The 20,614-nt window shown below is 38.5% G+C and overlaps 7 protein-coding genes across 10 annotated transcripts; 3 read left to right on the plus strand and 4 right to left on the minus strand.

Annotated features, from left to right (window-relative positions):
• The first annotated feature begins 818 nt into the window (after nt 1-818).
• On the plus strand, nt 819-4,832 carry LOC123318061 (wiskott-Aldrich syndrome protein family member 2). 3 transcript variants are annotated; one of them, XM_044904749.1, is made up of 3 exons: nt 819-983; nt 2,006-2,391; nt 2,450-4,832. In XM_044904749.1, the coding sequence occupies exons 2-3, from the start codon at nt 2,056-2,058 to the stop codon at nt 3,710-3,712; spliced, it is 1,599 nt and encodes a 532-aa protein (XP_044760684.1). In that variant the 5' UTR covers nt 819-983; nt 2,006-2,055; the 3' UTR covers nt 3,713-4,832. The 3 variants fall into 3 exon arrangements, with proteins under 3 accessions (XP_044760684.1, XP_044760685.1, XP_044760686.1); XM_044904750.1 differs by lacking the exon at nt 819-983 and adding an exon at nt 1,045-1,192; XM_044904751.1 differs by lacking the exon at nt 819-983 and adding an exon at nt 1,384-1,523.
• Nucleotides 4,833-4,939: 107 nt separating this feature from the next.
• LOC123318063 (U6 snRNA-associated Sm-like protein LSm3) lies at nt 4,940-5,577 on the minus strand. Its single transcript, XM_044904754.1, has 3 exons — nt 5,404-5,577; nt 5,248-5,355; nt 4,940-5,189 (listed from the first exon to the last, which is right to left on the minus strand). The coding sequence occupies exons 1-3, from the start codon at nt 5,422-5,424 to the stop codon at nt 5,013-5,015; spliced, it is 306 nt and encodes a 101-aa protein (XP_044760689.1). The 5' UTR covers nt 5,425-5,577; the 3' UTR covers nt 4,940-5,012.
• A 213-nt stretch (nt 5,578-5,790) lies between these two features.
• On the plus strand, nt 5,791-12,830 carry LOC123318059. Its single transcript, XM_044904748.1, has 6 exons — nt 5,791-7,836; nt 8,141-8,288; nt 8,351-8,596; nt 8,999-9,321; nt 11,240-11,518; nt 11,720-12,830. The coding sequence occupies exons 1-6, from the start codon at nt 6,137-6,139 to the stop codon at nt 11,778-11,780; spliced, it is 2,757 nt and encodes a 918-aa protein (XP_044760683.1). The 5' UTR covers nt 5,791-6,136; the 3' UTR covers nt 11,781-12,830.
• LOC123318062 (histidine triad nucleotide-binding protein 3-like) lies at nt 10,377-11,233 on the minus strand. The gene has a single exon (XM_044904753.1). It carries the CDS (start codon nt 10,839-10,841, stop codon nt 10,425-10,427), a length of 417 nt encoding a protein of 138 aa, XP_044760688.1. The 5' UTR covers nt 10,842-11,233; the 3' UTR covers nt 10,377-10,424.
• A 1,441-nt stretch (nt 12,831-14,271) lies between the features above and the next one.
• LOC123316636 (40S ribosomal protein S26) lies at nt 14,272-15,207 on the plus strand. The gene is made up of 3 exons (XM_044902817.1): nt 14,272-14,418; nt 14,598-14,775; nt 15,003-15,207. Exons 1-3 carry the CDS (start codon nt 14,416-14,418, stop codon nt 15,164-15,166), a joined length of 345 nt encoding a protein of 114 aa, XP_044758752.1. The 5' UTR covers nt 14,272-14,415; the 3' UTR covers nt 15,167-15,207.
• Nucleotides 15,208-15,345: 138 nt separating this feature from the next.
• On the minus strand, nt 15,346-16,318 carry LOC123316635 (PEST proteolytic signal-containing nuclear protein-like). 2 transcript variants are annotated; one of them, XM_044902816.1, is made up of 3 exons: nt 16,128-16,318; nt 15,738-16,014; nt 15,346-15,677 (listed from the first exon to the last, which is right to left on the minus strand). In XM_044902816.1, the coding sequence occupies exons 1-3, from the start codon at nt 16,162-16,164 to the stop codon at nt 15,563-15,565; spliced, it is 429 nt and encodes a 142-aa protein (XP_044758751.1). In that variant the 5' UTR covers nt 16,165-16,318; the 3' UTR covers nt 15,346-15,562. The 2 variants fall into 2 exon arrangements, with proteins under 2 accessions (XP_044758751.1, XP_044758750.1); XM_044902815.1 differs by having other exon boundaries at nt 15,738-16,020.
• Nucleotides 16,319-17,045: 727 nt separating this feature from the next.
• Nucleotides 17,046-19,918, minus strand: LOC123316920 (trypsin-2-like). Its single transcript, XM_044903231.1, has 2 exons — nt 19,107-19,918; nt 17,046-17,633 (listed from the first exon to the last, which is right to left on the minus strand). Exons 1-2 carry the CDS (start codon nt 19,567-19,569, stop codon nt 17,191-17,193), a joined length of 906 nt encoding a protein of 301 aa, XP_044759166.1. The 5' UTR covers nt 19,570-19,918; the 3' UTR covers nt 17,046-17,190.
• Nucleotides 19,919-20,614: the final 696 nt, after the last annotated feature.

Genomic DNA, 20,614 nt, shown 5'->3' on the forward strand with positions numbered 1-20,614 from the left:
CTTCGCAACTGATGAAAAATATTAGAGTATTCAATGTGTTCCCCAATATTTAAATAACCATTTTTCATTTGTTTTTTTCATCTGGATACTCTCATTACCCATTCGTCCTATTCCAAGTTCGATTTATTAATTCTATATAGCCAATAAAATAATACGCTAATATCGGCTAATATCTGCGGTGAGTGCTCCTCCCGATATTTTATCCAATCTCATCACTTCGATGTGAACAACATAATGTACCAATAACAGCCTCCCATCCGCCCGCTAACGTAACAGAACCATCAACCGAGATCGAGAGTCGAGAATATGGCCAACGTTATCCGTTTGAAAAGTGTAAACTGTTAATAAACGCCAACAAACGATCTAACTAACCGCCAACAAGTCCAATGTAGCCGACTGTTATATGAGAAACGGTTTAACTAAACAATAACCGCCAGAAACAACCTCTCTGCTGAACTCAACGGCTTCAACGCCAACGTCGTCGACTGTTATATCAGAAACGGTCTAAATAAACGGCTTATTCAACGCCAACGTCGTCGACAGTTATATGATAAGCGGTCTAACTAAACGCCATCAACGCTAACGTCGCCGACTGTTATATCAGAAACGGTCTGAATAAACGGCTTTTTCAACGCCAACGTCGACGACTGTTATATCAGAAACGGTCTGAATAAACGGCTTTTTCAACGCCAACTGTTCGCGCACACGTTACTGCGCAACCTGTTATTGTTCAGGACATATAACGGTTAGTTATTGCTTTTTTCGAATAACCGTTGTTAAATAACAGGTTAGGGAATAACGCCCCATCCCTATTGGTAACACTGCATTTCGAGGAAGTGTTGGCTGTGAATGTGAATCCTGCAATAAATTATTCGATTTATTTGAAAATATTCCTGCGATAGAATTAAAAATTGTGATGTGATTTTTCGAGGGGTGTCAAAATGCTCAACGTGAAAATACGCTTCTTGCGCGAGGCTCCACAGGTAAAAATTATGTTTTCTTTCCTGGTAAATAGGTGCCCTTTCTCTTGACATTTAAAAGGTGACTTGACGTATCCCAAATATGTTGATATTAATATTTGAAAGGAACTCCCTGTGTATTAGTCATGTTTTTATTCGTTTGATCGATGGAATTCCTCAATGTAACTGTGTTGATATCAGTAACGATAGCAGGTGCTTGGTATTTACTAACGGTAATACTGCATAAAGTTTTGATTCAAGAATTTCTTGGAACGCTATTTCCCATAATTTAATTAACAGATATACAGTGTAAGGAGTCCACCAGCCACCTCTTGTTTGAATGACATCAAAAGGTGGGACTTGTGAGGCGTCAATGAAGCTTGAGGAAATCTAGATTATTTACCTTTCTCTGTGAAAGCTTAACTAGATTAGTTCAAGTATATTGTCATAGTGGCCACATTTCTTTGATCCATTTATAATGAGGTATTTCATTTGATCGGTGAAGCTGAAGATTATGTATCGCGTTGTAGAATAAATAGAGGATAAGTCCATTTAAAACTTCCTGTAAGTTCCACTTAAATAATTTCCCAAATGATTATCATTAACTCTTGTTTATAGTGATCATGTTAGTTGGAACAAGCTATCAAACGTAAATATTTGTTTAATATTTCATTTGAGGATTCGCTTCCTTGACAATCACCACCCAACTCATGTTTCTATTTGTTAAAAACTTATTAGGGAACAACTGGGGAGGGATTCTTTTGATATGTTCAAGTGTCAAATGTGTTTTATTCATTCTTATCTGGATGAATCATGAATTGAGTAAGAGATATCAGTTGCTAACTCATGAAAATACCTTCAATTTCGCATTGATAAATTTCAGTTATGTTTTAAATATCTACCCATGTATGTTATGGCAAAAGAATTCTTAAGCTTTCTAAATGAATGGAGTTGAAATGAATATTAGAAAGTTCTGAAAAACTTCATGTGTGTTATTATTGTATGCAGATTTATTGAGGTTATCTAATTCTTCTATCTATTTCCAGGTAGAACAAAACCTTTAATACAGGCACTGTCACCATAACAATACTCCATTATGCCACTTCCGAAAAGAGTGATCGAACCAGTTCACATCACTAGGGGCACCCTCCCTGAAGACTTCCCCCTTCCTTCGGAACTCGAGGCTGTCACAAATGGAACGTTGGCGAACACAGTACGTCAGCTGTCTTCCCTATCGAAGCATGCAGAAGACTTGTTCGGAGAATTGGCCAGGGACGCACAGCAACTTTACGACCGATCCAACTCGCTGCAGGCGAGAATAGATAGGTTGGCGATAAAAGTGACCCAGCTGGATAGCAACGTGGAGGAGGTATCTCTGCAGGACATCCATATGAGGAAAGCTTTCAAGAGTGCTGTGGTCTTTGACCAGCAGGTAATTATACATATGATGATATTGAGTTGAAATCACTCTTACATATGGGTTGTTTCAGATATTCTCCAGAGCGACGATGCCTACAGCTATGTTGGAAACATACAATTCGTGCGATAAGCCACCACCGTTGGATAAGCTGAATTGTTACAGAGACGATGGGAAAGACGGGTTGAAATTCTACACGGATCCTAATTACTTCTTCGAACTGTGGCGGCAAGAGATGCTGATCGACACCGAAAGGATGATGCACGACAGGGGAAAGAAGCCGCACAGGCCTAGAACGGCTGGGGGCGAGGGTAACCGACACAAGAAGGGCGTGAGACGGCCCCACAACACGCGGGAGAGACAGAAACAGATCGCCATGGGACACGGGGAGTACATCATGCCTCAAAACAGCATTTACAGGACTCCGCAACTACAGATTCAACCGATGCCATTGACCGAGGAGATCATGCAGGAACAGAGACCTCCTCGACCTAACTCGATCGAGATACGTAGATCATATCAGCAAGAAGTGACTGATGGCTTGCCATCTCCGACATATCCACGATACGATGAAAATCCCTATCAACAAGGCATGTATGGGCAGGGTCCCTTGAGCTCCGAGTCTTTGTACCAGAGCAGTACGCCCACTAGGTCGAGTAAGGTTAGACCGAGTCAGCCTCCCCCAGCGCCTCCGAGTAACAGCAGCACTCCTTCGGCTAATACCCCGACGAGGAGTATTCGAGGTGTGGCTACTGGTCGGGATACCTTACCACCTCCTCCACCACCACCGGAAACCACCATGTCACCACCCAATGGAATTCCACCCCACATAGCTAGATCGCAGAGTCAATCCAGATCGAACAGTCCGCATTCCCACCAGGGTACCCCGGAACCCAATCAAGATCTACCTCCTCCACCTCCGATCCCCAAACAGGCGTCGCCTCCGAAGGCTCAAACTCCGGTTCAAGCCTCTCCACCACCTCCACCCCCACCCATGCCTCTCAGCATAATGACGAATGGGGCAGTTAACCTTCCATTGGTTAACGGGGACCTGGCAAAGATCCTCCAGCAGTCTCCACCGAAATTGAACCCGGTGAAGGATCGACCGGTCCAGAAGCAGCTCCCTCCGTTGGACAACCCCAGAAACGACCTACTCAAGGCCATCCGCGACGGTATCAAGCTGAGAAAAGTGGAGAAGATCGAGCAGAAGGAAGTGGAACGTCACGACGTAGCCAGCATTTTGGCCAGAAGGGTGGCCGTGGAATTCAGCGAGTCGGAGTCCGGGAGCGACTCCGAGGACAGCGAGGGTTGGGGGGACAACGAAACGTCGGCGTGACACAAACGGAAGGCTAGCATGTCTAGCCAAGTTTACGGATGAAGTTACAACGAATGTACAGTGGATGAAAGAGAGAGAGGACTTGGGCGAAAAGAAGAGCCCAAGTCTGCCGGCATGCTTTCGGGGTTACTCCAAAGATGATGACTACGGAATCAAAATGTTTTTAGTAGTTTTGTAGACGTGCATGATTTGCAATAACGGCCACGTTCTTCAAATGTCGCTGTGTAGGTTTAAAAAATTATTTATTATCACTTCCACTTAACGTAAATTAATGTTCATTGACCATAATCGATATACTTCGACATTGGTACAACGTATGACATTTGTACGAATATCAATCAAAAATGTAGACCAGAGTAAAACGTTCATCTTCTCTAAACTATTTTGTGTTCTGCCAAAGAGTAACGAGACTCTCTGGTTTGGCTTTATGAAAAATCACAGAAATAGTTGACATTTGGCTGGTAAACCACAGTTGTCGTCTCTGAACATAGATTCTGGTGTACCAGGGACGGAAAATATGAGTTTTTATAGAGTACAATATTTTCATACTTTTGTATATAGTGTACTAGACTTCGTTGTTGAGTTTTCCATTTTATTCTGATTTGTTAATATTTTATCGACTCCGAAATTATACATATAGTGTAATGTGCGAAATTATTGCTTGATTGTCTGTTTTTGGAACGTGTATATTTATAGCCTGCTGTAATGCCAAAACTCAGTATTAGAAAAGACCTAATACTTATGTAATGTATCTGTGAAATTTTATAATTTGGTGTGAAAATGCTGTATATATATTATGACTTACAAAAGGCCCCTTTATCGAAAGAAATTTCAAAAATATACTTTTCCTCTTTTTCTATTATACCAAAAAAATGCTTCAGTCTTATTGTAGAGTTAATTATTTTGGTGTTCCCATTAAACATTATAACGAATACAAAGTACAATAAAATATTTGTCGGGTGTATTGTGCAACGTGAAATTTTAATTGAAAAGTGAATGTTACCCTCGATTCGGAACTGAAAGTAATGTTGAAATTTATACTATCCATAGTAATACTCATTTTAATATCTGTTACAATTTGTAAAATATATAGTGGGAATAAAAAATATTGAATCTAAAACTTTATTCATACCCGACCTGCAAGCATAATCTACAACTTATCTGAAAATTGAGTCTATAACACACTTTATCATTATTTGAATCACTAGTAGCAAAACAATTCTGAACTGAAAAATCAATTTTATTCACTTATGACCAAGAATATCGATACACCTACGAGTTACAATAATATACTTAAAAATTATGAAGTTCTCATTGGTGGTGAAACCAAGATAACTCCATCACCGCGAACAAACATCATAGGAATGTTTCGTTTAGTTGTACGATATACTTCTTCATACGTTTCCTCATCAATTTCAACAGTAGTTATAGTTTCTTCGGCATCACTGAGTATCATGTTCATATGCTGATCGTAGGCCTAGAAAAAAAATGTTATTGGTTACCTTAAGGATTACATCTAAGTTCTCTGAACATACATGAAGCCTTCCCCTTAGTTCTCGGTCGTTCCTCATTTTAACATAAATTCTTTCATCCAAACTCAGTCTGACTAAATCCAGAGGTTCTTTCACTGTTATAGATGGTATCTAAAAAAATTCTTTTTAGGATTTTTTACTTAATTTATGTTGACTCACATTTTCATAATCATCTGCCATGGCTCCAACAGAATTATTGCTACAAGTATTAAATTATTTATCAGGAAAATAAACCGAGAAATTCAAATCTGGTTGAACATAACCTATTATTCTAATATGTCAAAGGGCTTCTTCCTTTAGCTCTACTTTTGTGTGATTATTTGCTCTATTAAAAAAAATGTAATTCTTAATAATTCAAATCAGTAGGTTTTTGAAATTGCAAGTTATTTGAATTTTTTGGCAACGAAAAATCCTTTTATTCTGTTTAGAAAGCGTAGATTTTTAATTTAAATAACTGATTTCGGCAGTTTTCCTTGATAGTTCTCAGACGTACGTATCGTTTGGCATTTTTGTTCATTCCAGTGAAACTTCCAAAACACGACGAAAAAATAGGTCTTTTCGTTGATTGGAAATTCCCAGGGTTGTTCAAATCAGTTGTATCTACAAATCTGCGTATTGATTCAGCAAATCAGCCAACATTTAAAATAATTCATTTCTTTTCATTGCCTATTAAGATTCGAATTAGAGATTATTGAAAGTTGGGCAGTAGGACACACACAAACCGAATGTTTGCATATTCCAATTGATTTATTGTTTCTTGGTTACTGATTATAGTACAAAGTTTGTAGAGACAACTGGATATGGTTGGATAGTTGATTGATTTGAGTGAGAAGAATATTTTTTTGTGGTTTGTTCGAAGAAAAATAAACAGCATGGATGGAAAGACTTTAAGATGGACATTGGGAGTAGTGTTACAAACACTGGACCTTATATAGAAACAGTTCGTTCATTGCACCAAACTGTTACAGCTCTGAGAACTGCCTTAGAAGAGAGTAAAAAAGAAGTTCTATCGCTTAAAAATAAAGTCTGGCCAATTGATTCTATTGAACAATCATTAACACAACTTGCCATTGAAAATCATGCTCTTCGAAGAAAACTCTTAGAGAGTAATGTTGACTTACCGTCTGCAGATGCAAATGATTCAAGTACATTAAAAAAGAATGTCAGCGATTCTGTTGTTCCACCTTTGGAGTCAGTTAGAAATCAGGAAAACTTAAAAACAAATGTTGAGGAATTGATTTCAGACACCAAAGTTGATGATTCTAATGCAGATATTGTATCTACTTCATTCAAAGAAAGGATACAATCAGTTGGAGAGCTCATATGTTCTGAAACAACTAATAATATTGGCTCAAATCAAACAGAATATGAACATAGTGTTATAAATAAGGGAATTGGAAGAGAAGATAATGACTTGGCAATTCATAACTCTAGAATAGCAGCGAAGGCTTCAAATCCAAGCAAGTCTGATATCATACATGTACTTCCAGATCAATCTGAATCAACCGAGTTGAAGACTGACTCTCAAAAGCAATCATTAACAAATATTTGTGTCAATGAAGAAGTCCAGCCAAACTCTGTAGATATAAAAATATCTAATTGCAAAGACATTCAAGAAAAAAGTAATTTTACAGAGGTGCTTGCAGTCAAAGAGGTTCATCTCACTGAAAAACTACAAAAAACCAAGTTTGACGCATCTGTTACAGATTCTAAAAAGGCCAAAAAAGAAAAACGTGCCAGTAAGAAACAGTTGAAAGTACCATCTATCCTAGGTCTCAAAAGTGTTCGTAAGCATAAAATAAAAGCTTCTGTTCATATTAAAGCAAAAACGTTCGATGACCAAAAGAATTCCAAATCTTTAGATAGTTTAACTGTTGTTAAAACCCCATCGAAGGGATTAAAATTTTCTAAAACCACACATTTTTTCAATTTAAATAGTGAGATAAGTTGTGAGATAACTAAGGGCTCCTCCAATATGTCTGATAATAATGATATAAATATTAATAACAAATTTCAAACTGAACAAGATGTGAAATCTAGCAATAATGTTGACGATAAGTGTCAGAATAATTCAGAACAAGAACCGGAAGTTGACGACATTGAACTAATATTTACAACAGACGATACCAAAGAATCAGATTTTAAGGAACAACTGGTTTCAATAGACTCCGTTGAGAGGCAGAATAATACTCGGGGGGTAAAGTTGTTGGCTCCTGACCAAGAACAAAGCATAGACATTTCTGACAGAGAATTAGACGATGATGTTTTTGATAGTTCATTCGATCAGGAAAACCAAGACGGTAACGCTCTGCAAGTTTTTCAACTGGAACGGGATAATTCACAGTTATACAATTCCAAGTCGGATAATTCTATCAATCAAGAAGATAGAAGTTTGAGGAGTTACTACTCATACCAAGATTCAAGTTTCGAGAATAAATCCATGGAAAAGGATGAGAGTTTCGATCGATTTGAGGAAAGGATTAGGATTGTGGAAACTGATATTTCTAAAGTTGGTATTACGGAAGTCGATTATGCTGGGATAAGGAGAAACACTTGTCCTAATCCTTTACAGTACAGGCCTCTTCTTCACAGGTCAGTGATGAGAAATTCTAGACCAATATTGACTAGAAGTTGAACGTTCTGTTTTGATTTTATCAATTCTATATAAAAACTGTAGAAATCTACTGAAGAATTGTCGATTTTTGCGAAAAACAAAACATTTCCTCTTTCATAACCTAACCTAACCAGAAATATCTCCATTTATATTGGTTTTGTTATGTAAAACTTCATCACTTTTCTTTTTGAAATTTTCTCTGTTCAGTAGAGGTCACTGTAGATCATCTTAAAAATTTGAAAAGAAAGAGTAGTGAGTTCTAACGAGGTTGAATTTGAATAGGGAAGCAATCAACAAGGGTCTCAATGTCAAAAAGAGTAGACCAATTTTAGCCCATTCGAATGCTATCCGTAAAGAATCAGGAGCACAGACTGATATATCGGCTCTTCCTGGATCTTCTTGGAGATCAGAGAGTAGTTTGGCTAATAAGGTAATATATGATGAACACGGGAATGTTTAAAAAAAAAACAGGGATATTCCTCACAATTACAGGCCCATCTAGGCGATAATTTCACCACTTTACCGTCAAAATACCCCCTACCAGGTTCCCGTTTGAAATTGTCAGAAAAGAGAACTGTGGAAGCAAGAAGGGTCCTGTTGTCAGATATAGGCTTTACCAGCATGGTGCCTGAACTGTCGAGGTCGGCCGATCATCTTTGTCCTTCCACCCTGAAACCACCTGTAACCACTTACAGCCAATTCTTGAGAACCCCCGAGCTCTATTCGCCAGCTTACACTGTAAGAATTTAAATGGAAGAGCCTTGCATGATATCTCACATAATTCAATCAAAACACACTTTGTAATTGAGCAAATGTTGATGATTTTGATTCAGTTTATCGAACCCTACACTGTCCAATACACATGTGAGTTGCTGAACACTATTTTTGAGCGGTATGAGACAGATTTGCTTTGGTTTGAATGTTTTATATCATACTTTATCTCTGCTGTACATAGATCATATGCTGATACTCATAGGCCGCTGCTTTGGAGAGGTAAGTACGTTATGTGTCATTCATATCATACTTGTCTTATTTTAGTTTAGTTTAATCATTGCCATTTTCGATTGTTGTTGTAGAGCGACACAAATATTTTACGTGATCCGCAATCCCTTTATTTTGATTGGTCGGTTGCCATTTTAGAGTCAACGTTTCACATGGACCACAACCACTGCCACCCCTAGCGACGGAAGCCATTCGCATTCTCGTTATAGCATCAACCCCTTGACTCCACCCGTTCAAACGAGGAGATGTTCTGCACCAGTTTCCCCTTCTCGAAGGGGCAACCTCAAGAATGCCACGTCTAGAGTGCGTTTCGCCAACGGTTCCCTGCCGGAGTTGAGGGGAGATTGGACTCAGATGACAGCTGACAGCGGAGACTCCACGGACAGTTTGGTGGAGGAAGCGGAAAATTACTTGAGGAGATCTATAGATTGCATCTTGGGTAGTTCTAGGGGAAACGAGAGGTAAGTGAGAGTGGTAAGGAGTTGGATGAAGACTGGGCTGGTGTAATCTGGCGTTCTTGCGAAAGAACCTTTTGTTATGCCTACGGGCAAAACCATCGGATGTTATGCCGATCAATTTCGATTTTGAAACGCCTTTTGAAACGGTCATAGCTGACCGTCCTAGTGCAATAAGATTCGTAAATCGGTTTACTGATGGATCAAAATCAGAAAGGGACACTGGCATTAGCGTATATGAACCTAAACTGAGGATCTCCAAAGCCCTTGGAGGTGAACCCTCTATTTTACAGTCCGAGACACTGGCTGTTTACGTATGCGCTTAAGGATGTCTTAAAATTAAACACAAAGGTGCGCAATCTATATCACCACGCACAGCCAGGCCACGCTAAGGTCCCTGGAATCACACTGCCAAAAATATCTACCGTAATACCATGAAGCAACTGGCCAGAGATAAGAAAGTGACTCTACTATTGGTACCAGGGCACTGTAGTGTTAAAGGAAAAGCCGATGAACTTGCAAAAAGAGCATCAACGTTAATACCTGCTGGACCTGAGCCTTACTGTGGGCTTGGAAAGTACCAATACAAGGCAGCGGTCCAACAATGGGAGTTGAACAACAGATTAACCCTCTCGAGAAACACTCCTGGAGTTAATCAGTCAAAGAAATTCGTGATCTCACCGATCTACACCAGAAAACTGCTAAAGCTGTCACTAGCTGAGCTTCGGGTGATGGTGGGACTGCTGACGGGGCACTATCGGTACAAATATCATTTGCACCGTAAGGGTAAGTCAGCATATGAGATTTTAAGGCTCTGTTGGTCAGAAGCAGAAACAGCTGAACACATGGTATGCAAATGTCCAGAGCTGGCGGACCTAAGAACCACTAATATGGGGAAACGGGTCCTGGATACTCACGAGGTAACGGCTAAGGCCTCTAAGGATGTTGCCAGTTTTATCAATACCATTGACGACCTCCCTGGTTTCCTATGAATGATTAGGGTAGAGATCTACATGGTCGCAATTCCCGAAAGGCTTATAGTGCCACTCAAATAAGTAAAATAATAATATGCCTACGGTTTTATGATAATCCAAGGAAAACAAAGTATATTACATTTGCAGCAGCTTTCGGACTATTTGTTCAACGGAAGCAAACCATAAGTCGTTGGGTCTATAAATCAACCTAGATAAGAAGCTCATCTCGCTCATGGGTGAGATGCAGTGTAAATGTAGGTGATCAATGGCGTTAAAAGGCGGCTTATGGAAGCCGAGTAAAATATCTTGGATGTTGCCGCCCGAATCTTCAACAACCCTTGTGGCCTTTTGCGCCATCCTTTCTATCAGCGGAATATGAGAGATGTTCAGATGGTTGATATTGTCAATGTGAGTTTTAGGTATCGCTAAGAAGTGGTGGGTTGCTGCTGGATGTATATTGGAAAAGATTGCGATCTCTGAATCTTGATAGGCGATGTTAGCGGGTTCTAGGCCGGAAATGATTCTGCAAAATGTACATTTTTCGACAGACATTTATCAAAGTCATAGACCAAACGCCAAAATTATCACTGAAGTTATTCTAGGTCGTAGACATAGAGATCTTTAGACCTGTCACTTTTCTGTTGACATAGACGTGACTATGGGCCAATCAAAATTCTAGAAAAAGACAACTAGCTAGCCTGATGTTCGGTTTCTCCTTGTCACTTTTTCTGAGTGTATTTTATACACAATCCATTTAATTCACAGGATGGATGGCATCCTGGAATACCTCGTATAGAGGAGCTATTAGACTCTCTGATGAACTGAAGTTCGTTGGGATTTTTTGCCCAGTAAATGTTTGTCGAGGTGTTTCAGGCAAATCCAAATTTGGCTATTGCCGATAATATTGGGTTTCTTTGGTGGTTCAGCCTTCTATTTCATTATGTTTTTAGCGATATTAAGAGAAACATCCTTCGCCGCGCATCAGCACCTGAGTCGGCAAGTGACAATACTCCTCCCCAGGGTTGGCAACCGTTCTTACCTAGGCAACCCAGGGATTTGAAACCGGATCATTGGGTTAAGGTGATCACTCCCGAGGGAAAGGTCAAAGGCGGTAGGGTCAGGTACATAGGACCTGTAGCGTCGCAGATAGATCAGTTTGTTGGTGTTCAGCTCGCGGTTCCTGAAGGACATTCTGATGGTACTTACAGTACAAGGAGATACTTCCTATGGTGAGTCCAGGTTTCTGGTAGGGGTAAACAAAAATATCCGTTGGGAACAGAAAAAAACAAAGAAGAATGCAGCTTTTACACTATAACTAAATTACAAAACTTCCTTTTGAACAATACGCCCATTTATCACTTTGATGAAGGTATAAGTTGCTCTTTGTTGCGCCATTGAAACTTCTTCGAATTTATGGTAATTTTTTACAGTGAACCATACCATGGAATTTTTGTTCCATTCAAGAAAGTCATCATGGGATGGAGACCATAAAAGACTCAGATAAGTAGTTAGTTTTTTCGTTTGAATTACTGTTAATAATGTTGAGAAATTTAATTCAATGTATCTGAATGTGCCATATTAGCCTGGAAAGTTTTGATATCATTATTTCTGCGGAAAATTCAGTTCATTTTTTGGATTGACTCGATATTTTTCATACTTTGGGCACTCTGTTGAGTATTAAATACTTTTTTTTCACATAACACTGAACAGCATCACCTTTATCAGGAGAATTTAATGGGCTTATTCAGGAAAGTTAAGTTTAACCTATACCTTAGCTGTTATTTAACATTTTGTTTTGTTTATTATATCAAAGCTCTTCAGTGTTGGGAAATGCGAAGATCAGGACTGAGAAAATTAAATTACTTCACTTACCTGAAATTTAGTCCTGTTCTTCCCCATGAAATTCGTTCAAAAAACAGGGTTAACAAAATATATTCGAATCCAATAGAAAAGAACATTCTGAAACTCTTCCTTTGGGCTGTTTGATCATTCAACACTCCCGTGTATATAACTAACTTTCAAAAGGTTCTTTAAATTTTTCATTCCTTATCTAGTGAACAACTTTTTTTCTTAAGTTTGTTCAAGTTTGATTTACTAACATTTTCTTTCAATATTAATCTCTAGAGATATGTTCATTTCATGCACAGTCTTAGGAAATAGTTTATATGTCAACAGGAGAAACTTCACAAAAGCAGATATTTATTTTTCAAATGACCTATGAAAATAGCTGTTGTGGATTAATATTTCAGGATAGAAGATTATAATCAAATTATAAAAAGCGCATTATTTTTTTAACCGTGAAAAATGCAACACTTGTTACATCAATTTTTTTGTGATATTATTTTGTGGAACAAGCATATTTCAATTCATTCATTTTCATTAGATTTATGGTGATAATTGAAGTCGATGTATAGTTATTGCTGTGAATTTTACCGAAATTATCCGGCAAAAATGTGGAACCACCCTAAAGATCAATGTAAAATGGCTGTCTGTATATTATTTTGCAAATTCTGTAGAATGAGTAAAAAGCAAGATTGAAAATGTTCATTATTTTTGACAACCTCAAGTTTTTTCCCTTATTGAGTGCAGCACATACTCAGTGGGTTTTCCCCTGAGAAAGTAAAAAATCTCATTGACATTTTACAGATGGCGCTCACGTGATCGCCGTGTCTCGTGTGCTTCCCTTCTTAGGTCTCAGATGCAGGAAAGTCTTGACCTATTTTTTCGTTCAATTAAAACTCTTTTCAAAAGATAAAATTTATTTCAGTTCATTCCATACATACTCAGTATGTTCTGGTTATGACCCTAAATAACAACTAATCAACAGGTTGTATTTCACATATCAACAAAGAATTATGTTCAATAATAAATTCTTACATTGTGAAGAAAAAAGAAATTCTCAAAGATAGTAAAGAAGAAAGAAGTCATGAAGTGAAGGTAAGTAAAAACAGTAAATAAGTAAACTAGAAATCTCAAATAAGAAGTAGAAAAGAGTGAATAGAAAAAAAAGACTAAGAATTAGAAAAGAAAGTAAGAAAGACGAACGAAAGACTAGTTCTCACAAATATTTCACAACAATGCTTCAATTAATATTATTGGAATGCAATCAATGTCCGTATACTGGGAAATCGGCGTACCATCCAAAGGAACCATGATCACCTGTATGGGCCCCAAAATCTACAACATCATGGTGATCATGACCTGCCTGTCTTTGTGGCCGCGTATTATCGGATGCTACTTCTTGGTCGTTGAAATTCAAAGGTGCACTCCCAGCAAATACAGATGTAAGGCAGAGAAATAGGAACAACAGTGGGAAATACTGAAAATAAATTATGTGTGAGAACACCTATATGCTCTCATCTCATATCATAGATGATTGAAGAAAATGATTTTGATTCGTTATGGCAAATTTTCACCTCTCAAAACAGTATTTCGTATTATTTTCAGTTTCATACAACATTCTCCGACTATGAACATATCAGAGTACTCTCGAATACTAATATTTTTTCAAAAATCACAAATTGGTCTTACCATATTCAGAGGAGTAAACGTGTACTACCGCGATTCAACTTTTGAATCAGTACAAATTTCATCTGTTATTTATACGAAATCTGATCATTCCCCGATAAAATCTAAGCTTTCTCCATATCTAAAAACCGCAAAATTGGTTCCAAATATTTCATGTACCAATGAAGCGGAACATCTTCAATTTCTCCAGATATTTTTCAGTTCATTGAATTTTCAATATAAGAATTTGTTTTAAAGGAGCCGAAAATGTGTATTTAAGCTGAATTTGTTTTTTGAAATTTCTTTGCCTTTTTTCTGACGCATCACTGGTTGCATATATAGAGAGTACCCTCGTACTGCGTACAAGAAGGTAGAGACAATTTCACCAATTGAAATATTTTCATTGAATAATTCTTGCATTCATGTTTTTTTCAATAAATTTTAAGAAAGTATTTATAAAAGACCAACCATTTGTATTTTATTGAAGTGAATGAAAGAAATAAGAATCAAGAAATCTATGTTCGTTTCCATACTTTCCATAGAAGAGTACGTCACTCTTTTAATGTGGTTAACTCCTTTATGGTTGGTCGTCGTGACGGTAAAGAAATAGTGTCTCAAAATGGTGAGTATTTTTGCTTATTTCTCCTTTTAAAATGAAATTTAAAATGTATAAGTATCATTTGATTCTCAATGATTGATTATAGTGGCATATCGATTCATTCTTTGCATATTTCAATCAAACAACATTTTAACCTATAATAACCTCATGGTCCTGTTTCAACTCTTAAACGTTTTTTTTAGACTTGCAAAAGGCGTAATGGAGGAAGGTCCAAACATGGACGTGGACACGTGAAGCCCGTTCGTTGTACAAACTGTGCAAGATGCGTCCCAAAGGACAAAGCCATCAAAAAATTCGTTATTAGGAATATCGTAGAAGCTGCTGCTGTCAGGGACATCACTGAGGCATCAGTATACAACCGTAAGTCCAAGTAGATTCCATCTATTATTCTCTAACTTTCACATTCTAAATTCCCTTCTAAATGAAAAAGTTGAGTCGATTTGATTAGCTGGTACAATTTCCACAAATGATTGAATTAATTCATCATTGATATATTTAAATCGTGTTGCATACGCAATCCTATACATAGTTTACTTCAAATCTTATTTAATTTCTTGATGTCTGAAGCTTAATCTTATTTTTTTCAGAGTACACTTTGCCCAAGCTCTACGCAAAGTTGCACTACTGTGTGTCTTGCGCTATCCACAGCAAAGTTGTGAGAAATAGGAGCAAGAAAGACAGGAGGATCAGGACTCCACCCCAAAGGAACTTCCCTGGTAGGGACAACAGGCCTCAACAGCAGAGGAAATGAGTTGATTTCTATAATTAAATAAAAAAAAAAGCTTCAAACAATTGTTTTTTTCTATCCTTTTTTATCAAACACTTCCGTTATCTGACGATCTCTACTGTTGTAGCAAGATATGCGGAGTACTTTTAAATTGAAGTCTCCAGAATTGAAAGTTGCAGGGGTTGATCAATAAAAACAAATTCTTCTGAATATATAATTTAATACTTTTATAATCCTTGATCGGATCCTGTTTGTACTCTATTACGAACAGAGGAGTCTTGAAAAACAACAGTTTAAATAAATATTAGAATCTTTTTATAACTGATAATCAATTACACTTAGGCATGTCCTTATTCTTGAATAACAAACAATTGTGCCAACAGACTTGATGAGGTATTGCAACATTGTAATAAACTAAAATTATTTTAAAGAGTCCATGCTCTTCTTCAAATCCTTCTCAAAAACCTTCTTGGTATCGGAAAATCCGTGCTTAGTTTTACCAAATGAATTAGGTCCCGATGAAGTAGGAGTATCTCTGAAAAAAAAATACAGTTGGAAGATACCTAAGGGATATGAAGGCTGCGTTGAAATTTACCTTCCTATGTTTCTCATCCGCATCTTGGCTTCTGGTGGCATTTCTTCAGGTTCACTATCCTCATCTGCATTGAAAACTGCAGCAACTGACAACTTAGGTTTATTCATTTCTTTAGCCTTATTAGCTCCTAATTTCATTTGAATTCCTAAGCTTTTCAGCCTGTTTTTGGCTCCTAGACCGATGTTATCCATTTTCTTCTCCTCTTTAAGGATTCCCTCTTTGGAATCCTTGGGTCGGTCATGTGGAGATCTCGACCTCGATCTTCGCCGGGAATCTTCTGTTCCTAGCAAATACTGACAAATTTAAAAATTTTAATAAACACATCAAATTGTTCATTTCACTCGACTTAAAATGATACTTCTTAATCAATACCATTCCTCTTAAAATTACCGTGTCTGTTCCTTCTGATGTCTGGTTTCTCGTCCATTTTTAAAAATGATAATGTTTATGGGAAATTGACAAAAACTAATAATATGGATATATTTTTATTAGTCGAGGTCAAATTTTATATTTTAAGTTTACTTCGAATTCTAAATTATTCGAAAATCTACAATTTGAGAATGAGCATAGAACTGATAATTGTCACTTTCTGACGTTTCTATAGAAAACAGTAACAGTGTCAATAGTGTCAGTCTTAGAATCTTACTCTTTAAAGACTCGCCTTCATCAGTTTCTAGTTCCCACTGTACCCGTTAGAGGGCGCCGAGGGCGCTAAGGTTTTTTGCCAGGAAAATTGGAGTATTCTATACAATAAACATGGACAAATAATATTTTATATTTGCGTCCGTGGTTACGAAAGAAACATTACTAAAGGATCGAGATCCAATAAAACTCTACTCTTCAATATATAATGTATAATTTTCCAAAATCGAATAATGTACATAGGTATAAAAAAATGTCATTCGAAAGAGTAGTTTTTCATTCTACAGCATTCGTATATTCAGTATGGTATTTTATTGTTGACATCAACGAGAGTACCTTTTAACATTTGTGGATTCTTCGTATCACAGTCCTAATGAATTATATCATTTATTTACATGATAAGTATTTATTTCTTATAACAATAATAATAATAATAATAATAAATAGAAGAATAGGAATTCAATTTTCTCTAGATAATTGATTGTACTATATTAAAGTGAACAATTTATCTGCTTCCTGTGAGTTGCTCTTCGAATATTACTGGTTTTCGTGGCTTTGAAGGTGGAATGAACAGAAATCTTTCGAATATCCACAAGTAGTGAAATAATTTTTATGCTCCTTCGTTCGAGCATTTCCACGGTCAAAAAGTCTCAATATTCTTGAGTTTTGTTTCTTATATTATAGTTACGCTTTATAAAACACTCGAATTCTTCAGTTTTTGATCACAGTCCAAGATGTTGAACTTAGTGATTGTCTATGGGTAAAATGCGATTTCTCTCTGCACCTCGCATAGAACCTTTCTTCGTTTCTTCTATAGTTGGAGGTCCACCCCAAACTTCTGTGCGCAGCTCTTGATCCAAGGCGCGAAACTAGCCACCCTCGTGTACACCCCAGGTCTATCTTTCTTCGCGCATCCATCACCCCAGGATACGATGCCTATAAGTTCGTATCTGCCGTACCGTTCGCAAACTAACGGTCCTCCAGAATCACCCCCACAAGCGTCTATGCCTCCCCTAAGGTGTCCCGCGCATAGCATAGAATCGAGAATCGGTTGCTGACGACCCCCATAAATCCCGTCTTTGCGACACGTTTCCAAAGATAGAAGGGGCACAGCGGCGGAACGAAGAACGGGGGAGAGTTGGTCGGGTGTCTTGGGGTCGCTTGCACCCCATCCGGACACCTCGCACCACGTCCCTGGAGGTGGTGAATGGTGTGAGAAACAGGCAGGTGTTACGGCTAGGTTGATGTTCATCCCTAGAAAAGAAAGAGGGACGATAATATACGTAGACTTGCCTAATGAAGATTTAGTCTTAAGGTGGGTTTGTGCAGAGTTCCTAAGACCTAATCGGTAGACGGTAGACCATGTGAACGCCATCTGCCAATGATATTCTTCCTTTCTTAGGTCTTATATTATAGTTCTTGGGCACTCTCCATGAATCATCCTGAATTTTCAAATTTCTATGTATTTTAAGTACTATTGGCCAGTTCATGCAGCTTTTCCCAAGAACCAAGAACTATTGGTGAGTTTATGCAGCGTTACCAAGAACTGAGTCTGACTAGAATGGTTCCTTTCCTTGGTCTTAGTTCTTTGTAACACTGCATAAAACCAATATAAGGAATTAATCTAAAAATGCAATGATGTTTTCACAATTTCTATGATCAATGATCGCTATCTTCAAAATCGATTGGTTCCTTATTAGTTTTTGGTTCTCATCATATAAGTTGACTTCCAAGCTAGGTTTATGCCTAGTTCCTGAAAACTAAGACCTAAGAGGGTGTTGACTTGATCATCATCTACTTATTTAATTGATTTCTTTCTCAGCTCTTAGTTTGTATTCAAGCTCCATGAATCCACCCTAATTATTTTTAGTTCTTAGTATAGGCTTTAGAACACGATGGCTCCTATATAGGTCTTGGTTTTTAGGAAAAGCTGCATTTTTGAATTTCTTCCAGCTCAAAATCTTTTGGGTTTGGAAATATACTTATTTTGCTCGAATTGTTAGAGCAGTACTTTTATTCAATTATCTGCGCCAGTAACAGGCAGACCAAGGATAATTTGAATTTCTGAGTAGCCAGTCAAGTCAAATTTCGGTGATTTTCCAGGTCCACTTCATTTTGTTGCTTAGTTTATGCTAAAGTTGCTTTTGGAGCTATTGGTTAGTAATATGAATCGAATTGGTTTCAATAAAGACAGGCCGCTCCTTGAATATTTCTGTAGGGACATGCGAAATCAGAACTCAAACTGTAGATTTTGATTGAAGTGATTTTACATGGCGTACAGCCAGATCTCCAGACTTAGAATTATCAGGAATAGTTTCATACTGAGTATCGCGGAATTTGCAATACCAAGAACTTCGAGAAGTTCCTAAACAAAATGATGGGGTTTTCCTGCATAACTTCCGTTCTTTTTAGATGATACGTTTCAAAATGATTTTCTTCGGTGCTTTTTCTCGAAAAGAGATACTATTGATTCAAAAATTGACCGAGATATGCTCATCTTTCAAGGGCATAACAGTACCAAGGTAAACCAAAATTGCTGACCTACTCATTGAACTCATTTTCTATAGAAATATTGCTCGAGTTTTTTTTTGTACGCTGAATGACTTATGACTAGTGAGGGATGAGAATGGGGACAATTCGTTTCGAGCTTCATGCTTAGGCACATGGTTTGGAAAAAACACTTTTTAGTCATCAAATTAATGAATATAAACTTAAAAAAAAACATACCTGGTTTAGACAATAGTAAAACCGCTATGTCGTGACTGTAAGGACCTAACTGCCTGAAATTGGGGTGCAAAATCCCCCTCTCAACCGGCACTAACTGTTCGAACGGCGAAGTACCAGCAGGACCATGGGCACCACCAACAGCAGTCAAACCATCCTCGTAACAATGAGCGGCTGTCAGAACCAAACGATTAGATATAAGCGCGCCCCCGCACTGATGCTGATCACCTCTTCTAAGTTCGACCTGCCACGGTACCGCACCGTAGGGTGGTACCTCACCCCCGACCACCCTCGGCTCCCTCTCGGGCATCCAGGAAACCGCCCTGGCGCCACAGGTAGCCGTCGGAAACTTGGGATATCCACCGCTCCGCGAAGATTTCACGGTGCTACCGAAAGTACCACCGAGCAGAAGTACTACCGCGACTACTGGTACCATGGCGATGCGTGAAAACCTCGTTAAAGACATAACTTCGCGTTACCGATAGGTACCACCGCTGACTGCAGACTTTTGGTAATGAAAGTACCGAGGCGATTTTATTTCGGTAGTACCTCGGTGCTCGTTGAACGACGCGCGCGGGGTTTTAAATTGTTTCGCGCCCCAGCCCATGCGATATTGTGCCACGGTTATGTCATTGGCCCGCACGAAACAATTGCGCCGCGACACAGATTGATAGGAAATCACCTTGGCCGAGGATCTTCTCACTTTCTCATAGCTCACAGAGACCCACGTTCATCCGGAATAGGCGAATGCGACACACTCTTGCTTTTAGCGAGGAATTCTGAACGGTGGAACACGCATCCATTCATCGATGTTATGGTGGCGGTATGCCAGATTTGGGAGTGTAGAAATCTAATGGGATAATGTAAAGTCGTATTGGGATTGCGTCAAGTGGTGCTGAAAGTAAACAAAAACAAACTGACGTGGAATAATCCTGTTTGGTGTTGTTCCACCGAAACAATTTTACGCACATACGAAAGAATGCTACTTAAAGTATTTTGGACTGAAGGCGTCGAGCTCTAGTACGAGGATAGCTCGAGTACGAGGCAATCTCTAGTACGAGGCAAGCTCTAGTACGAGGATAGGTCGAGTACGAGGCTAGCTCTAGTAAGCGGCTAGCTCAAGTACGAGACAATCTCTAGTTCGAGGCAAGCTCTAGTACGAGGATAGGTCGATTACGAGGCTAGCTCAAGTACGAGGCAATCTCTAGAACGAGGCTATTCCTTGTACGAGGCAATCTCTAGTACGAGGCAAGCTCTAGTACGCGGCTAGCTCAAGTACGAGGCAATCTCTAGTTCGAGGCGAGCTCTAGTACGAGGATAGGTCGCGTACAAGGCTAGCTCTTGTACGAGGCGATCTCTAGGACGAGGCTATCTCTTGTACGAGGCAATCTCTAGTACGAGGATAGGTCGCGTACGCGGCTAGCTCAAGTACGAGGCAATCTCTAGTTCGAGGCAAGCTCTAGTACGAGGATAGGTCGAGTACGAGGATAGCTCTTGTACGAGGCAATCTC

The sequence above is a fragment of the Coccinella septempunctata genome, chromosome 7 (assembly GCF_907165205.1).
Source record: "Coccinella septempunctata chromosome 7, icCocSept1.1, whole genome shotgun sequence".
Taxonomy (NCBI): domain Eukaryota; kingdom Metazoa; phylum Arthropoda; class Insecta; order Coleoptera; family Coccinellidae; genus Coccinella; species Coccinella septempunctata.